Source organism: Lytechinus pictus, chromosome 2 (assembly GCF_037042905.1).
Source record: "Lytechinus pictus isolate F3 Inbred chromosome 2, Lp3.0, whole genome shotgun sequence".
In the NCBI taxonomy this organism is placed as follows: domain Eukaryota; kingdom Metazoa; phylum Echinodermata; class Echinoidea; order Temnopleuroida; family Toxopneustidae; genus Lytechinus; species Lytechinus pictus.
This window is the reverse complement of record NC_087246.1, coordinates 55314713-55335239: the sequence shown is the minus strand read 5'-3', so window position 1 is coordinate 55335239 and position 20527 is coordinate 55314713. Positions and strand designations below refer to the sequence as shown.

The 20527-nt window shown below is 34.0% G+C and overlaps 1 protein-coding gene across 1 annotated transcript in view; it reads right to left on the bottom strand.

The window, feature by feature from the left end:
• Positions 1-2547: 2547 nt before the first annotated feature.
• Positions 2548-20527, bottom strand: part of LOC129253940 (phosphatidylinositol-3-phosphatase SAC1-B-like) — a 33345-nt gene continuing 15365 nt past the window's right edge. The window contains exons 9-20 of the mRNA XM_064095202.1: positions 20340-20527; positions 17833-17919; positions 16722-16790; positions 16053-16132; positions 15199-15297; positions 13237-13375; positions 12669-12744; positions 11307-11379; positions 9995-10088; positions 8453-8554; positions 7920-7980; positions 2548-7262 (exon numbers count right to left, since the gene is read on the bottom strand). Of these exons, the coding sequence (XP_063951272.1) occupies positions 7126-7262; positions 7920-7980; positions 8453-8554; positions 9995-10088; positions 11307-11379; positions 12669-12744; positions 13237-13375; positions 15199-15297; positions 16053-16132; positions 16722-16790; positions 17833-17919; positions 20340-20527 (1205 nt within the window). The 3' untranslated portion in view covers positions 2548-7125. The remainder of the gene's footprint in view (positions 7263-7919; positions 7981-8452; positions 8555-9994; positions 10089-11306; positions 11380-12668; positions 12745-13236; positions 13376-15198; positions 15298-16052; positions 16133-16721; positions 16791-17832; positions 17920-20339) is intronic.

Genomic DNA, 20527 nt, shown 5'->3' with positions numbered 1-20527 from the left:
AGCCACATTCATCCGTCATTCAAATTACGGCTAGGCTGCAATTGACCGATCACACTATGCTTGCTTGCACTGCAGTGTATCAATGACAATATCCGCGGCTAATTTCCAAAAGCTATCCGCAATGCATGTCACTTACTGGAAATCAAGTCCAATCTATACTCTCATTTTTATCCCTGCATCCTCGTCGCCAAATTGTTATATTCTCGTGTTGTGGTTCTTAAAGGGATACATAATAATGAGATAATAGCACAGCGATGTAGAGTAGTGTCTGCCATTTAATGTTACGCCATCTTGCTCTCTCTCGCGCATGCGTACAAGGCTGCACATGAAGCTTGCGTCGTTAGTCTTCAGTTCATACATCACACGTCCCTTGCATGGGTTGTGACTCATCAGGGGGGCACTCTGCCCCCCTCTGCCCCCCCCCCCCCCGTAGGTACGCTAATGTTAATAGGACATTTATCATCACGTAGAGCGAGTCCGCCCACCTAGAATCAGTGATGTATCTATATTACAGGTGGGGGAGGGGGTATAATGAAAAGAAAAGAAACGGCACTTTCTATAGCGCTAAAACGGGAATAAATGGTAAAGGGAGAAGTGAAGAAATAATTTTTAGAAGAAGAATTGATATGAAGAACAGCCGTATAAGTCATATGCGTCATTAGTTGAAATCGCACAATTTTATCGCTTGCCCCTAATTTTCTTGATATGCCACTAGGGTACGTTTTAAGTTTGGTAGAGAACAAAGAGTAGCAATCCGTCAGCCTTCACCCACCCCCCCCCCTCCCCCTTCCCCCTCTGTGTCTCTTTCTTTTTATCTTCTCTATATTTTCAGAGTGAAGTCATTTCCATAATCGACATCATTTAATAAGATCAGTATACCTCTAAACCTCATTGAGATTATCACCACCATCATCATCATCTTCTTCATCGTCATCATCATCACCTTCATCGTCATCATCCTCATTATCGTCATCATCATCACCATATCATCATCATCATCGTATCATCGTAATCATCATCATCATCATCGGCGTAACTACGGGGGGCACGTGTCACCCCCCCCTCCCAATCGGCTGGCAAAAAAGGGGGAAGGAGAACAAGAGGGAGAAAGAAAGAAAGAAAAACGTAGTGGGGAAGAAGAAATTATTCTTTAATATATCACATTGTGTTATATTATATCATATATGTTATACATGTATATATTATATTACCTAAGAAATATTTTTTTATGATAACTTTATGAAACATAATTTGCTTAGGGCATAAGCGTTTATCATTCCTAGTGCTCACATTTTCTGATTTATGAGATATAACACCCCGTTTTCAAGTCCATAAACACCAAATATATTTCCTCGCACTTCGAGTTATTATTGTTTTATGTACATGTAGTGACATATGCTTCTTTTTCATGAATATCTAAGTGATTGCCCCCTTTCAAGGTCTGAATATAAAACATTTCCAGTCCGAGCTTACGTTCGCATAAGTGGATTGGTGAGATATGTCTGCTCTTCATAAATTCCTAAAAACAGTCCTTAAAATGTCCCTTTTTCTGGTCTGAATATCAACATTTTTCAGCTCGCGCTTCGCGCTCGCATTATTTGGTTAGTGAGATACGCATGGTGTAAGTAAATTGCTACAAACAAGCCTTAGAATTCAAAAATTTTCAGCTCGCGCTTTGCGCTCCCAATATTTGATTAGTGAGATATGTATCATGTTCATGATTATGATTATGACTACAAAAAGTGCTTCATGTGTTTATGTGTATTTCCAAAAAAAAATAGCAAGCGCTTGCATTAGATATGTATGCTCTTCATGAATTCCTAAAAAACAGTCTTTAAAATGTCCGTTTGGTCACTTTGGTGTTAATATATACCAAAAAAAAGGTCAGCTCGCGCTCGCATTGCTTGTTTTGTGAGACAGGTACGTATCATGATTACGAAAATGTGCTTATAATGTCCGGGGGGTTTTTAGGTCTGAATATCAAAACTTTCAGCTCGCGCTTCGCGCTCGCATCATTTGGTTAGTGAAATACGTATGGTCTCAGTGAATTGCTACAAACAAGCCTTAAAATGTCCCTCTTCAGGTCTGAATATCAAGAACTTTGAGCTCGCATTATTTGATCAGTGAGATACATATCTGTTTAATGGCAGTCCTTAAAATGTCTCTTAGTTTATCTGGCGATTGAACGCTAAGTTACTCAAAGTTTTTGCTGGTATCCCCCCCCCCCCCATGCCGTGACCCACGGTACGTCACTCATCAGCATCATCATAATTGATATCTTCATTATCATTCCCATTACCACAAAAGTTTATTTAAAAAATAAGTCCACATCTATGGTAGATGTGTTTTAATCATCTCCCTATAAATTTGTAAAAATTTGTTGATTTAGCTCAATTGCTACTTCTTCAGTTTGCCACTCTTTTAACTTCTTGATCTACATATCACTTTGTAAAGGTGGCATGCTAACAGGCGGGATAGCGGTTACTCACTCGACACAGTCTTTTTTTCACATATGGAAATGCTACACAAAACAGTCCACACAAATCATTTGTTGTTGTTGGATCAGAACAATAAGTGCTTTTAATGAATTGATAATCATAATTAATTCAATGTTTTCAATTAAATAGCTAGACTAATTACATCACATGGCAATAAAAATGAACAAAGTGGTCAAATTGTCAAATTTGGGTTACTTGTTTTGTTATGCAAGACATATTTGACATGTGGAAGAGCAGTGACAATAAGTGCATGGCATACAGTTAAGATTAATCAATAGATAACATATCTGATTATTAACATTAAGTTGTTGAAATGAATGAATGCCCATATCAGCAATAAGACAATTATCAATCAAAGATCAACAAAATATACAGACATACGGTTAATTACCACACCATGGGAATAAATTATCATAAAAATTATACATCTTAACACAAATGATAAATATATATCTATCATTTAATCTTTCATTTTCAATCTAGGACAATTGTAAAGTCACACTCTACAATACTCTTCACTTCTAGCAGAATACCACATTCTTATGAACGGAGGAGTAGTGATTTCTTTTTAAGAAAATTAAATACAAACATAGCCTTAAAAACGGACATACTAAAGCTTTTCAACATGCACTCAGAGTAAAATTGCATGTCGAAAAGCTTAAACATGTCAATTTATCAAGCTGTTTTATGATTTTGCAGTACCGAACACTTATTTAAATACAAATATCTGAAATAATATAATATACAAACATTACTTGATGGAATAACAGGGGTACAAGAAAATTGACACAATGTTCCATAACATAAACTAAAAAAATCTATTATGCAATTCAAGTTTTGTAGAAGAATATCTGCACAAAAAGTGATGTCACTCTATCCAAGTAGGGAGATGACAAAATAGACCCCCCCCCCTGGTGACGAGTCGAAATACGGGACACTTCAAGATCAGAATAATTGTGGCATTAGCTAAACATTTTCAGAGGGCTCAACATGCCATAGAGGGTAAAATTATCTTTTAAAAAACAACAACAAAAAAGATACATGGTGTACCGTGAAACCTTCTACACTATTCTTCCTCGCCATGGAAACCTTCAGAAGTTATAACACAAAAAAAAAAATTAAAAAGACTTCGATTTTTTTGGATAGATTTTGACATACCATTCAATAAACGATATCATATTTCACCCTTTTCCAATTTTGACAATGTGCATATTAAGAAAAAATGGCATGCTTCAATATTCTCACATAAATATGTTCGAAATTGTGAAATACAGGACAAAACAGCGTCCTGAGATGGGTCATACGGGACAAATTGCTGAAATACGGTACTGACCCTTGAAATCCAAGATGTCGGGTCACCCCCTACCCCCCGGAACAATAGCTTCACTGCTGAAATGTACACCAGTAAGTATTTATCTTATTCCTCAATAGGAAGTATGAGAAGGAGAAAACACAAATTTACAACTGCGACATTATGCTAAAACTTGAAATGTATAATTATTTATAGCATTATATCTACAAGACAATAGGCAAGAAGCGATTTTACAGATAATCATAGAGTCATTGCAAAAATAAGGCAACATGAAACAAAATCCATGTCAAAATCCAAATAAAGAAATAAAATTGTGCATTAATGTCAAAGTATTTTAGTAACTTACTAATCACCTACAAACAGATCTTGTAATAAATTACAAATCAGAAATGATAAAATATAATTTGAGTGTGGAGGACCAAATTATTTGAAATGCTATTCTTTATTGTCTAAAAATATATTGAATTTAAATTACAATTTAACAATGTGAGAATTGTAAGTTGTATGTAGAAATTATAACATTCCAAGAATAAATTTTCATTCTCTTCAGAGCAAAATCCATTCAAATATGCAAATCTCAGAAGCAGAGATTGAAATAAAACAGGAGATGATTTTTCATCATCAAAACACTAAAGCACACATATCAAATGCTTCTTAATCATAATTTTGCGACATGATTCTTGACAGGAACTTTAAAATATTTAGTTTTTTGTTACTAACAGATTCTTGTTACATTGTTTATATGTATTGTTTACTGTTAGAGTTTTATATTCTTGATGCCCATAAACAAGTTTACACACAGGACATCCAATAATGTAACGATATAATGTCCCAAAAACTACCAAAGTAAATCATTACACTTCATGAAGAAAAAGAGCACAAAAATCATTTCTCAGCACATATGGTATGTATACTGAATAAAGTATATGGAGAATAGGGAGACACAAGTCTTTAGAATATATTGAACAAACGGTGATAGTTTGTTATCAAATCACAAATACAGATATACATTGGAGGAAGGCAAGGAAATTATATCATGAATCTTTAATTGATAAGAGTGTAACGATGGCAATAATGAAAAGCTTATAGCTCAATCAAATTTCATTTGAAATATAGCAATTAAAAAAAAAAAAAACATACTCAAATAATAAGCAAAGCGTCAAAGTTTTAATATTCTTGGCTAAAAATACGAAGATGACATATCTAAAGATTATAGGAATGATCTAAACAGCTATATGTTGATAGTTCTTTCATGAAGACAGAAGGAATGCTTTAATATGAAATAATGTATGAATTCCCTGATTGTTGAATATAGTCATTTGAGTTTTAATATACCAAACTACACATGAAAATGAGATAATAAAATCTCTTTTGATGACTTTTTACTAAATAAAGTATAGGAATGAATCCATCTTTGGTAATGCAAGCACATCAGACTTAAATGAACATAAGAACATTCATCTAATGATAAACAAATATGAGATATCAATTTAATCTAACATTTTTCCTATTTAGTTTCAAGATAACCTTGTTTTTGAAAAAATAAATATTCAAAATTAAACATTAATTACCCCCCATAATCTTTATGAAAAAAAAATCATTGCAATATGTATTTTCTCTTCCAAGTCTGCTGTGATCATATACAATTTTTAATTTTCCCTTCAAGCCAAGCCTGTAGCCTGGGGTGGTTCAGGGTTCAATCGAACCCCCTAAAATTTTCAAAAGCAAGAAAAAAAAACAGGGAGGGAAATAAGAGAATGGACGACAAGGGATCGAACTCCCTGACTAAAAACCCTGGCCTGCAAGCCCATGATTATTTGCACAATGAATACATTAAATTTATTCCATTTTATGTGTCTGAATTTCACCCTGAAATTACAATCTGACATATTTACCAAGACTATCACACAGTGACCCTGTACTGTTTTACAGACCAGGACCTCATAACACAAAGCTTAGCAATGATCGTATAACATTTTTCTACGATTTATTTCATTGACTACAATGTACAATCAATTGTGAAAATCAAGCGTACGATTAATCGCTAACCTTTGTGTTACAGGACCCTGAAGAACATTAACCATTCTATTTTCTGCAGTTAAAATCAATGCAATTTCTCAATGCATTCACATACATATATGTAATGGCAAGCACTGGTATTGCTGCTCAAAGACAAATGACTTACAACTATGCTTTACAAATTACTGTAGAAATGATCCTCATTTGAAGTTTCATGATTCAGCGATAATAATAAAAAAATCTTCTATACAAACATCTAATATATATCCAAATTATGTTATAACTTTTGTGTTATGACAATTTTTCATCATTAACTTAGCCTCTAAAACTATTCCAATGCCAACACAGCTTCTATCTAGAAATGCAAGAATTAATTTCATAGTTTTTATGCTGCCTTGCCAGAAAGAAAGATTGAATAACATGCTTTCTACATTGTGTGAAACATCTTCCTGGACCAAATACAAGAAATTACAGTTTAAGGGGGTGTTGCAAGAAAATATTTGCAATCAATAGCAAATATTCTGTTGCAATTTTACAATTGACTGATCACTTTTAACTTTAGCAAATTAGATAACACTCCTTGTTTCATGGAGCAGATTAGCTATCAATCGCAAATTTGCAATTAATTGCAGAGGCATATGCTTGATTTTGGAAACAAAAATAGACTTGCAATTGATGGCAAGTTTCTTGCAACGCCCCATTAGTCAACATTGCCTATAAATCTGCTATCTTGACTGTACCAAGTTTATTTCATGGATAATGGACTAATGAGAAAGCTTTTTTTTTTCATGAAAGTGAATCATTTTGATAAATTAAAGGCATTTACTATTTGGTCATAAATGTCAAACCTGAAATTGTTGGGAGGACAAGGAATAGAAGGCAAGAAGGGAGAAAATGAGAGACAGGAAAACAGAGAGGGACAGAAAGAGGGGGGAGACAAAACAAAGACAAAACAAAACAAATAAACAGCACAAATGAATGGGAGAATGAGGGAAAAGATTAAGAAACGTCACTTTGATTCTGAACATACCCCAAAAAGGCATCAATGACTTTCATCATAGAATACACAAATTCCAGTTTTTCTAGTTTTTTGTTGCATGTTAAGAACTAAAGAAATAGGATTTAGAGGTAAATTGACAAGAAAAAGAAAAGTTTAAAAAATTGAAGATTAGTGAGAGAGAGAGAGAAAGGGCGAAAGAAAGAAAAAGAAAAGAGAGTAAAAAAGAAGGGTATGGAGAGATATGGGGAGTGGAGAGAAACAGAGAGAGCAGACAAAGAAAGTGAGGGATGAATTGTTTAATCACTCTTAACTTTTGCTTGAGATAACTTAGGTTGATCTACAAACTCCATACCAAATACTCCCATTAAACCAACGCAGATGATAGTAGCAGCTAACCAGAAAAGGATGTACGCAATCTGTAAATGAAGTTCAGCTATGAGAGATAAAAAGAAGAAAAGAATAGAGAAATGTATCGCATTTACTTATTTTAACATATTTTGAAGAATTATTTTAATTATTAATACTACATATGGTCACTTTTATTAATATTTGTATAATTCTTCTCCTCCTAATCATCATTTTAATATTATACATGTAATTGACAAGTTTCATGACTTGGTAACATTTAAAATAAACAATGAGAATGAGCATAACTGTCAAAATTTCATGCATCACAAACTCAAATTTTATTTTTTTTCTTGGCAAATTATCAGATTTGTTTGATTGTATCATCATAGTCATATATTCTCAAAATCAAGTACTCTTTCTGCAGTAGTGCTTCCTCAAGTATTCTTCATAACACTTCACTACAAATATACACCACAAACTTAAATTTCTTATTATTACATGAGGAGCTGTGTGTGCAGCACTCTGAATCTGCAAGGTAAAGGTGTTATGTCAGCATCCTCTGAATGGCATACTGAATATGGAAACAAACTTGTTCAGCCCAACTTCACGAAATATACACCTCTAGAATTAAGTACAGGAAACATTCAATGTGATAATGCCATAGAAAGGGAAATTAATATATTAATGAATCAATTTGACCTCACTTGACACTGATAATAAACAAAGACAGTCTTTGACTTACCAGATGGAATGAGCATGCTTATGAGGAGCATGGAGAATGCTACCATGGCGATAGCAGGTAACTGTAAACAGAATGAAATTGCATGTAGTACTATTAAATAATGCATTTAACACATTGACAGGCAATATTCCTTTATTCCCATACATACAAAAGTAACATTTACATCAATAAAGTGTGTGTATTGCCCTGCACTTAATCAAATATGTGCATGAATTCATATCCAACTTATATCAAACTTGCCTCTAACTGACAATATTATGGTTGATCTCTTGATGAAATGTTTATCTATAACACACTTATATCATTCACTTTCACATTAAAAGGCCAAATACCTATAGATTACATGCTTCACTACTTAAAAACATGATCCTCAGAATCTAAACAAAATGAATTGCGTGAAACTTGGCAAAAAAGCCAGAAAGAAAATTGTGTGTTATATTAAAGTGGTTTCAGCACACATCATTTATACTCTCAGGTAGCTAGTTAGATGAATATTTTTTTTGTGGATCAAAGAATTTGTACTAAACACTCACCAGCATGAACTTGGCATCCTTGCTCTTTCTTATTGGAGATGGACGTGACACACCCTCATTCTCCTCCACAACGTAGTTGCCTAGCAACAGGTCTGTGGAATCCTGGGAAGGAAAAAAAACACTTTGAATGATATAATAAATTTGGTCTTTACGGAAAATTAAAACAATACAGAACTAAAAATAACATGTGTGATATAACTTAAGTTATGAAAGTCACTGTAATAGTTTTGAGAGAAAGTCTTTGAAATGAAAAATTGTCACCCCTTTTAGTTCTGACTTAATATTCAGAAAAAATATTGTTATCAAATAATGAAATCTTATGCTGCAAATCAGATAAGTACAAACAAGCATACAAATTATTATTCTTTAAAGAAAAAGACCCTTTTTTTTCTTCAAAATGTAATGCTCATTTTGCCAATAAGTCATTTATATGAACACTTTTTGTTGGATGTAAGAACTTGTTTCTTTTTTAGTGATACATAAGCTGGAATTTCATATTTTAATCATCATAAATGGATACTGATATTCAAAGGATGCAAGACATTACAAAGGCCATTTAAGACAATACAAGGGGGTCACTGGCGGAAACTTGTCCTTAGGAGAACAAACCAGGTACATGTAATTGGTTGGTCGTAGACGGTCTTTTCTAATTATCTTACAATATCACGAGACCAAACAAACCAGTATATTGTATACAAGTACTGGCTGTGAATTGATAAGGCTTCAAGAAAGCATAAAAATCATCAAGAAAGGAATTAAACACTATGGGGCCGTATTGTGAAGTCAAGTTTAACTTTATTAGACCACGGTCTAACTCTGTGCTGAAGTTATGGGGAGCCAAAAATTCAAAAATTCTGTGTCTATTGTATATTTCTTATGTTTAATATTTTGCTTTGATAGTGAAGAAAAAATACTTCGAAATACTTAATTTATCATTCCCAGACAATTGTGAACAATTTGGGTGTCATATGAGTCAATATATTGGATTTGTACTGTAAGGGATTTGTAACCCAATTGGCTCTCCGTAGTTAAACCACAACTTTAAACCAGGGTTTAATTTAAACCCGAGTTCAGAATACGGGCCTATATCAGACAATTCAGATCACACTTAAGATACATTATCTTAGCAAAATCAACACAGAACTAGAGGGTCAGTAGCCATTACATGACTATTGTTTTTACCCTCTACAAACTTGACAAATCTTAAAGGAAATGTTTTTTAAATTAATTACATGATTCTAAATGCAGAAATGTATATTTATAATTTCTCCAACATTACAGGGTGTCATTTATCTCTACATACTGGAATGATCTACTAGACAAATGGTTTGATTTGTTTGGTGATTCTAATTACAGTAATGTATTTCATTCATTTTTCATGCATTTGCCATCTATACCATTGGATACAAAATAATTACATACATTCCTGTCTTTAGAACAACCTTTGTTCCAGTCTGAAACATGTGAGAATATATTTAATACATGGTAACTGGCACTGTAGTCATATCAATAACATGATTTTAAAAGAACTGATTCTCTTACCTGTCTAAAACCATCTACAAAGTTGTTCATGTAGTAACGAATCATGGAGTTCAGACCATCTTTCATCAATCCTAGTTTTGTCCTCTTTCCAGTTCTAAAAAAAAAGGGAGAAAGAAATTACATTTGAAATTCAATTTAATTCTTGGTAACTACACATAAAATGGTAAATTAATAAGAAACAACTCAGAAATAATATGTTTGATCACCAATCAGAGACATACATTTTTGCCTCTAACAACATTGGAAGTTATAATTCTTTCAAGGTCATATGAAAAGTACACTTATTGTTTTCTGAGTTCCATTAGGGTGATGGCCATTCCAATACAGATACTACAGTTGACTTGAGGAAAGATATTAATTCACATATCAATCATGATGAAAGTATATAGCCTCTCTACAGGGTTCCCAGCTTTTTAAGAAAAAAAATTCCCTGATTTTTCTGACAAAGTTTAAAAATTCCCTGATAATTATTTAAACCCATTTCCAGTTTTGCAAGTTTTCTTAGTTGTTGCAGTGAATCACTTGTACTTTCAGTATAAAAACAATAATGTAAAACTAATTAGTAACACCATAACCAGTCATTCCATGGATGTTGTTTTGATATGCAACAAAATATGACAGTCTGACTGACTACAGTGCTTTCAACTTTTGGGCCAATCAAATTCCTTGATTTTTCCCTCATTTGAGGCATTTTTCCCTGATTTGAGGTAATTTTTTATCAAATCCCCAATTTTTCCCCAACTGGAAAAAATTGAAATAATTTTCCCTGATTTCCCTGATGGGCTGGGAACCCTTTGCCTCTCTAATAAAACAACTAACCAAATCTCCACATAACAAGTTTGATACATCTGAGAGGGATTTGTCTTCAAATATGATTTCAGGTGGAGGGTTTTATGAAAAAAAAATTTCAGTCATGTTCACTGACAAATGTTACAAGCTACAAGATATTCTTGCATCTGATTGGCCCGTTGCAACCATTGTCAGTCAAAATCAACGATAGGATTGCATCAAGAAACCTTCCTGAGATGTTTACCTTACACCTACAAGAAAAGGGATGGCCTCTGTATTAAAGCCAAGATAATTGAGTGAATCGGGGGGGGGGGGTGGGGTGGGTGTTAAAGTCGCACTTAAATGGCGATGGTTTTTATATGATATGCAACACGCAGTCTCATTGATTAATAAGCAGTAGTGCGTGCCCTCTTGGCATAATCTGACCAATGCGGTCATGCCTTTTATAACGCATGCACTAGGCATTTAAGTGCAATTCTAAGTCATACTTAAATCTTTGTGAAACACCCCCCTGATAGCTTACCTTGTGAAGTCTGTTTTGAGAGCTCCTGTACCGGCATACTGTTTGGAACACGCATCTGCATTGTCTGCCCACGCTGGATGGTATAATAAACATTGGAAACTTATATTGCACAATTTCTATATGGATATACTAAAGTGCACATTACAACACAAGCAAGTAAACAGGAAACAGCAATTATTAAGTTAAAAAATAAATGTGTAATTAAGCCACAAATAAAAGAGAATAAGGGAAGCATATTATCTCTACAAAATGCATTAAATCAAAAGTGACTAATTAATTGAAAACTCTTGGAAAAGAGTTAGTTTTCAGTTTGGTTTGGACATAGTGAAAGATGTTGCATTTCAAATTAATAATAACGTTTTATTTACCCAGGGTAGCCACTTCAGTTAGGAAACTGCTCTACCAGCGGGCCCTGCACAACATAATATGTTATTATTACCCTTCTCCAATCTACATGCTGAGCGCCTAGCAAGAAGGCAGAAGGTCCCATTTTTTATAAGTCTTTGGTATGACTCGGCCAGGGATCAAACCCATGACCTCCCATTCTTGAGGTGGACACTCTACCACTGAGCAACCATGCCTGGTGGGTGTTTCATAAAGCTGTGGTAAATGGTAAATACCAAAATGTTCATTGGCGATGGTTTAGAGTGTAAGAAAGGTCCACCAGTCGTTCTTAAAGTTGCTCTTCAGAGCAGCTTTATGAAACGGCCCCCAGGTCATCTAAACTCCCTTCCTCTTATTGAGGAGCAGACTATTCCAGAGTTTGGGTGCAGCCTTAACAAAGGGACGGTCGCCTTGTGTAATCTTTGTCTTACACTGGGGAGAATGGTGTTTATGTGAACTACAAAGCCTATAGGACTGAGTGGGCAATTTTAATATTAGGAGCTCACTGAGATAAGTGAAAAGAAAATACCAGGTATGATTTTTGCGTCTAGTTCTTGGTCTGGCTGGTGGCCAGTCCAGTAAATTAATCCACACTTTGCTACTCTCGACCCAGGTGCTAAATGGGTACCCGGTAGGAAGTGAAAGTCATTGAAGCTTGTCCAGTACTGTGTGCGCTTCACTGGCGGCTGACTGGAATACTCCCCAGGGAGCGGAGGATGTGCATACATTGTGTGCGGGAATGACTGACTGAATCCGATGACCGGGATAATAATATATCTGTAAAGCGCTTAGACACGTCGTTCTGATGTATTAAGCGCTATATAAAAGCAGATTATTATTATTAAATTACGACATTTACTGTTTTTTCAATAAATGGGCAGTTCCTTAAAGTAAACATATCACTTTTTCGAAAAAAATTAATAAATATCCTACTTAAAGTTAAAGCAATATCCTATGGTAGTTGAATGATATACTTACTGTTTTTAAATGTTGACTCAAATGCAGAATTATAGTGATTATCCAAACTTTCGCCCTGTTTCAAGATTCCCATTTGCTGAAAGAAAGAATGATACAAAAATACATCACACAATGAAAAGTTTGGACGTACGAATTATACAGAAATCACGGACTAAAATATCTTTACATTACAAGCATTTATCAAGGCTTGAGGTTAAATTCCCTATGTATTTTTTCTAAGTACTATTTCAAAAAGACTTAAAATTACAAATGCAAAGTTCCTATAAAAATTTCACAATCAGTGAATCTAATTGACTGAAATCAGTAGTTTTATTATACTGTTATTGCAAATTTGTTAAGATAAACAAGTTTTATGAAAAAGGTTCCTGCAGGAAGGTTTCGCAGGACTGGGGTACAAGTTTAAATTATTCTGAGTACAGAACAATTTATTTTGGATATTTTTTATGTACTTACACAGTTTGTATCAATGTTCTGTTTGATTGAAGTGCAACGATATGTTTTGTATATTTTGATTGTTTTTGTGACGAATAAAAACTGCAAAGATAAAAAAAAAGGTTGCTGATCTAACCTGCATTTGATCTTGAAGTGCTCTCCTAGCCAGCATGCTTTGTACAACATTAGTCCTATCTAAGCAATCCATACAGTTTGTCCTGAATACCCCAACCTGGTGTTTCAGCAGCTCATTGTTTGCATCCATCCAGAAATACCTAAAAACACGAGCAAAAATCAACACCCATGCAGTGTTCATCAGATATCCTAAAGGACCTGTCACACATTGGAACAACGTCTTTAAGTGCTTTAGAGATACAGTCGAGGCCAGAAGTTTACATACATACACCCAGGAAATTCAAAGAAAAGTTGACACTTGCCAAACATCAATAAAATTTAATGTATCTTATAAAATATTTGTGCTATCTTGATCAATTTGATATTAAACAAATGAGTATGCCATGCCCCTTCATCACATTGCTTTGTCATCAGGAGCTTAAAAATATTTAGATGTCATTTATTCCCCCCAAATCTTCACATTTTAGACAAATTGAAAATTAAAACTTGACAAAAACATTTCATATTTTTGCTAGTTATTTCTCAACACAAACATTTCAGATTACACTCTTTTTTTTAGAGGTTACATATTATGATAGAAAATATAACATATATCATAGATTTGACATTTATATATTTCTATGAAACGATATTTGAAAATATAATAACAAGAGAATACATTTGGCACGAATATTACTTTTTTTCCTTAAAAAAAAATTCCACCTGAAATATACTTTAATTCCAACGGCATCCCAATCATGTGAAAGAGCTTAATACGCTCTTTCATTTGACACCAAATTTGTCATGGTAGTATTTATATTTCTAAAGATATAGTAAATTTTAAGATGTTGGGCAAGCGAACAAATTTCACTGAATTCCATGGGTGTATGTAAACTTTTGGCCTCAACTGTATATTATTACTCTGGCCATCAAATCACAGCTTTCCAACACACAACGTATACATTTTCTACACTCCCTGGGGAGCTCTCCAACAAGAGTTCTAAGACTCAATTGCTAGGCAAACTAAGTACGATTTGCATCCTCACAGGTACCCATTTAACACCTGGGTGGAGAGTCGCAAAGTGTGGATTGACGCCTTGCCCAAGGATGCGAGGATTTGATCACACGACCCTCTGATCAGAAGGCGAGAGTCTGAATCGCTACCCCATGACGCTTCCACAAGTTTGTGACTGTATGTCTGACAAGCAATTTAAATCATATAATCCATTTTTTTATGTCAAGAATCGGTATCAAGTGACAAATTCTTGATATAAGGTATAATTTTGCGTTGTTACCCGATAGTAATTCTTGCTATCAATCAGATGTTTAAATGAAAAAACAGCTTGTCATATGGACACTAAAATGTTTGTGACTGACAGCTGCCCTTTACACATCATTTATGATAGCAAAGTATAATTCATGATAATAATATGTATACCCACTACTATGTTTAAATATATAGTCGGAATTGACCATCTCCTCTCATTAATAACATCATCTCATAGTTTCAAATCAGTTTTCTTCCCTTAGTAATGTATCCAGTTCAATTTTCTGACTGATTAATTAATCATCATTCTTATAAAGAGTATGAATGCAATATAATAAAACATTCAATATACTTCAATGTATAAAGCAAATGTCAGTACCATAGGCATGGTTAACAATTTTTGTTCTGGGAAGAAGAAAAAATGGCACCGGTAAACACAGTGTGCTAGTAAACTTCCACATCAGATAAGAACAAAAAAGAGAAATGGTGTGTTTAACACAGGCAGAACGGGAAAGTGGGAAAAGAAAAAAAAAGAGGGACATGGATTGTTGACTTAAAGGGAAAATGTTTCAGAAAAGAAAAAAGGGTGATAAATTACATAAAAAAGGAGGGGAAAGGTTTGAAAATATATGGAAAGTATTTAAATGATGTGGTACACTCCTGAATGATCTCCATGAACTTTCAATTCACTTTCATTCCATTAAAACAAAAACTCACCCAAATTGCTGTTGATCTTTGGCTAATTTATCCATGAGAATTGAAAGTCTGTCCCATCTCATCTTCCGACACTCATAGTGGAAATCAAATGACTCGTACCTGATATCAAGGAAATATGTTCAACTCATTATGGATTCAGTATGCAAGAACCTGTCCTATATACCAATGTACCTATTGACAGTGATTCGAACAGCAAACCCATTGTTAATAGGAAATTATCTTTGTCCCCCCCCCCATTGAATGCAATGACCAGGGACAATAACATTGTTACTCATTATTATATATAAGACTCAAACTCTCAACTCCTCTGGGAATAATAAAATAATAGTGATTAAGAAAGACAAGGTAAAAAATTACACTTTACCTAATATATGAAGCCATGGTAAACTTACAGGCCCGTATTCTAAAGTCAGGTTTAACTTAGACCATGGTCTAACTCTGTGCTAAAATTATGGGGAGCCAAAAATTCAAAAATTATGTTTATATTGCATATTTCTTATGTTTACTACTTTGTTTCCTTTTGCTTTCATAACAAATAAAAATATTTCAGTTATCAGTCCCAGACAATGATGAACATTTTTGGTGTCATACATGTATGAGTTGATAAATTTAATGTGTACTGTTAGGGGCTCGTGCCCCAACTGACTCTACATAGTTAAACCACAACTTTAAACCAGGGTTTAATTTAAACCCTTAGTTCAGAATACGGGCCACAGTGTCTTACACTAGATTAGAACAGAAGACTCTGACCCAATTATTTTACTATTGTTTGGACTAGCTTGGGGCTTCCATTTTTTTTACCTACAAAAAGTCAAACCACAAGCAAGAGGGATGACATCGATGATTATAAATACCTCATCATTTGATTGCCTGAGTCATAGACAGTCTTGGCAAACATCTTCTCTAATCTGTCTTCTACTCCTTTGTGATCGATCTGAACATGGGAAGCAGCAAATAAAACAAATGATTGAATTTCATTAGAAGAAAGGATATAACAATATGTACTTAGAAAAACGTGGAACAGAAATGAAACATATACAAATATTTGGTTTTTAAGTCATTCCAAGTGGAGTTCGATTTTGATATAATTCAACTTTATATGTTTGTCATTTTGCCTCCGACGAAGATTCTGCAAGCTTAGGCCCCTTTTGACTCTCTAATTTTAAAATGTGAATGAAACAAAGAGTCTTCAGTGGTGATTCAAAGAGTGAATAAACACATAAACAGATGCAATCTTCTCATTTTCTGACTGCATCGGTGATCCTATCCTTTTGACTCTCATAAATACAGTTTATTGAGTGAAATACCCCCAAATATCCACATTACATCAATCAGACGCATCAGTCCTAATCTTCGAAAAAGTATTTTTCTACCACCCATAGCTCCTCAGTAGTATAAGACAAAATGCTGCCATTTGTTGCACACATTGAATGATAATTAACCAATTAACTACTGAATTCTGTGATTCCCATAGGCTTTATACAGGGTCCACCCGGTTCCAGAAGGCAATGGGTTTAACTTACCAAATTAATGAGGACCTGATTGCCATAATTCACCACCTGATCATCAAAATGCCTCTTAAATGCATCAAGCTAAATTTAAAAAAAAAGAAAAAGAGGGGTAAGGAAATAATGGTTCATTCGTAGTTTGTTTTGTAGTTATTATGGATAGTATTATAATATACATGTATTACAGTCTTAACATATGGTGATATGCCTTCTTCCTTCTGTTTTTATCTCTCTATTTTCTTCCTTATCCCACCTCATACTCTTGCCTTTTCTCTTATAGCTCTCCACCTATCCTTATACCAATGTATACATTTCTGGGGTACACTACTGTTCTCATTTCTATATACAATTTTCTGTTATTAGACATTATGGCCCGTATTCTGAAGTCGGGTTTAACTTAAAACTCAGGTTTAAAGTTGTGGTTTAAGTATGGCGAGCCAATTGTTACATAAATCACTAACAGTAGAGATATCATACTTCAGCTCATTTGGCTCTCAAATCATTCATAATTGTCTAGGAAGTATAAATAGATGATTGTGTCCACCATCGATGTATCAGGAAAGAGCACAGTAAACATAAGAAACATACAACTTAATAAAAATTTTGATACTTTTGGCTTCCCATACTTACACCACAACTTTAAACCTGAGTTTAACTTAAACCCGACTTCAGAATACGGGCCTATAAATCTAAAAATTCCACCTGTTTATGTTTATGATTATGTATTTCCCATTTGTATTGTATATCTGCTTGTATTTTGCTTTGTTTTATGTTATACATGGCCCCCAAGTATAACAGTGTCTGACTACTGATGTGGCTACCCTGCCTAAAGAATACCAAATAAATAGATAAATGATTCTATTACTTTATGGTTTTATTGTGATAGGGTTTTTATTGTTTCATGGCTTTATTGTTTTATTAAGATATCCATATATCACAGCCAATTAGGCTGAGTTGCATTGGATTTACATGGACAAATATATACAATTCTGACAATACATTACACAAGACATACTTCTCTCTCGCTCTTTCTCTCTCTATCTTTCTCTCTTAAGCACATACTTTCGTACACAAAAATGTGGCCAGTATCCTTAATAAATAATAAACCATACTAGACGATACTTACATGACTCTGTGATTCGCTAATCTGTGGAACAGGTTTGTATTTCAGGTTGGGTCTCTGGGACCAAAATAACGGTATAGAGCCTCGTGTCTAAAGGAAATGAAAACAGATACAAGTACAAGCAGTGAAAAGTGTTACCTGCAAACTGTCTAGTATTAAAGGACAAGTCCACCCCAACAAAGAGTTAACTTGAATAAAAACAGAAAAATCAAACAAACATAAAGCTGAAAATTTCATCAAAATCGGATGTAAAATAAGAAAGTTATGACATTTTAAAGTTTCGCTTATTTTTTACATAACAGTTATATGCACAATTCAATAACATGCAAATGAGAGAGCCAATGAGGTCCCTCACTCACTATTTCTTTAGTTTTTATTGTTTGAAATATAGAATATTTCAATTTTTACAGATTTGACGATAAGGACCAACTTGACTGAACCATAAAATGTTAAGGCGATGGTAATTCCACATGTTCAGGGAGGAATGAAACTTTGTTTCAAGGGCAATGAAATATAAAAGAAATAGTGAGTGATGTCATCAGTCCCCTCATTTGCATACCGAACAGGATGTGCATATAACTGTTTTGCAAAATTAAGTGGAACTTAAAAATGTTATAACTTTTTTATTTTACAACCGATTTTGATGAAATTTTCAGTGTTATACTCATTGGATTTTTCTGTTTTTATTCAAGTTAACTCTTTGTTGGGGTGGACTTGTCTTTTAAATGTAAACACTGAAAGGGACATTTCTACAGTTCTCGTATACAATTTACATGTTCTCGTATACAATTTACATGCATGGAAGAGAGCACATAGTACAATGTATTCACATGGAGTATCCCTAATTATTTTATAAATCAAAATATATAGAATTTGTACAAACTGTCTATCTTTGTAACTGATAGAATCAAAATCACAAAGTTGTATCGCATCAAAGAGCATGTGAATGGGTACAATTCTGATTACGTCATTTGCTCATGAATGCAAAGGCTATCATTTGTGAGCATACATAGAAATGGATACTAAGGCTCTCATTGTGCATTCACCTGCAGCAATTGTATCACACAATTTGCTTTGTCATCACAAAGTTACACTGCATATCTTGAATTTTTAACACTGCCTACCTTGATTCATCTTGAATTTATTTCATTCCTTTGTAAAAACAGTACACTGCATGCTCAAGACGTATTTTTTTATTGCAAAATAATAAATCAAATCAAATCACTTCATCCTCTCATCAGTTTGTATCATCTTTGTGTACAAGCAGATGGTCTAATTCTCAGGGTTTTTTTTCCCTCTTAATCGAGGTATTTATTCACAATAACATGTACATATATATACAAACAATTAAAAACAAAAAAATGAATTCAATTCAATAATGCAATAATTTTTTGAATATCACATTTTATCAGAATTCCGAACTTGCTTTTTTTGTTTACATAAACTTTCTAAATAAATAATCATAGTAAGCTTGAATTAAATCCATAAAAAATTAGCATATTTTTTTCCTTTGAATATGCTTTTTATATAATTTCCATAAATAACAAATTGAGCAATAACACAAAATAGATTACACATAACATTGCTCGAATTTTGCAGATCATAACCTATAATTAATGTTTTTTCATCTATAGAAATAGTAATCTTGAAAATATAAAATACCAACCTTTCTATAATTTTCCAAAAAAATCTATCAATTCTCAGGTTATCTACATGTATCACCAAATGCCTAAACCCATTGGTCTGGTATCAGTTTGGTCCCATTGCAATTTGGTCCAACCCTCACTGGGTCTAATACTCAATTGGGCTAACTGTTATTTAGTCTCATGTCCTGATGTTCTCATTTCCACTTCGTCTAATTGATTTTTGGCACTTTGTCAAATGTTAAGTTGGTTCATAAAGAGTTCATCTAATTATATAGACTAGAGGCCCATAACACAAAGCTTAGCAATGGTCGTAGAACATTTTTCAACGATTGATTGCAATGACTACAATGTACAATCAATCGTGAAATCAAGCATACGATTAATCGCTAACCTTTGTGTTACGGGCCCCTGATGGTGTGTTAGACCAAGTAGACAATAGACAAAATGCGTAATGCCTATCTGGAAATTAGACAAAATGGGCAACAAATCAGACCAACTGGCTAGTTAGTAGACAAACTGGTTGTAAAAAGAACTTAGAGTTCTTGTATTTCAGGTGTTCCTATTTCTTCACATGTCTTCGCACTCATTGATGTTACTATAAAACCATAAAACAATGAAACCATGAAATAAATGAGAAATTAACCCTTGACCCTCTACCAACATGGCTGTTGAGGAAACACCTTAATGTAGACAAACTGGTTGTAAAAAGAACTCGAGTTGGACCAAGTGGGATGAGACCAAAAGTTAGTTGACAAAGTGGGTATGTTAGACCAAGTGTTAATTGGTCTAATATAAATGCCGTGGATCATCAATTTACCCTCTCTTATAACAATACAACGTGAGTTACTGCTGCTCTGTGCTTACCTGGACGAAGGAGGCTCTGCTACCGTTGAATTGCACAATTTGTTCCGTCTCTACAAAGTTAGCTGCCTGTCCCTGTTCATCTAACCCCCTCATATAAAACCTCGTTCCCGCTCTTAGACAGCTTCTCCTTGAGATCAGGATGTAATCAAACCTCTTTGTATTGATGATCCCTATTCGTATTGATATGA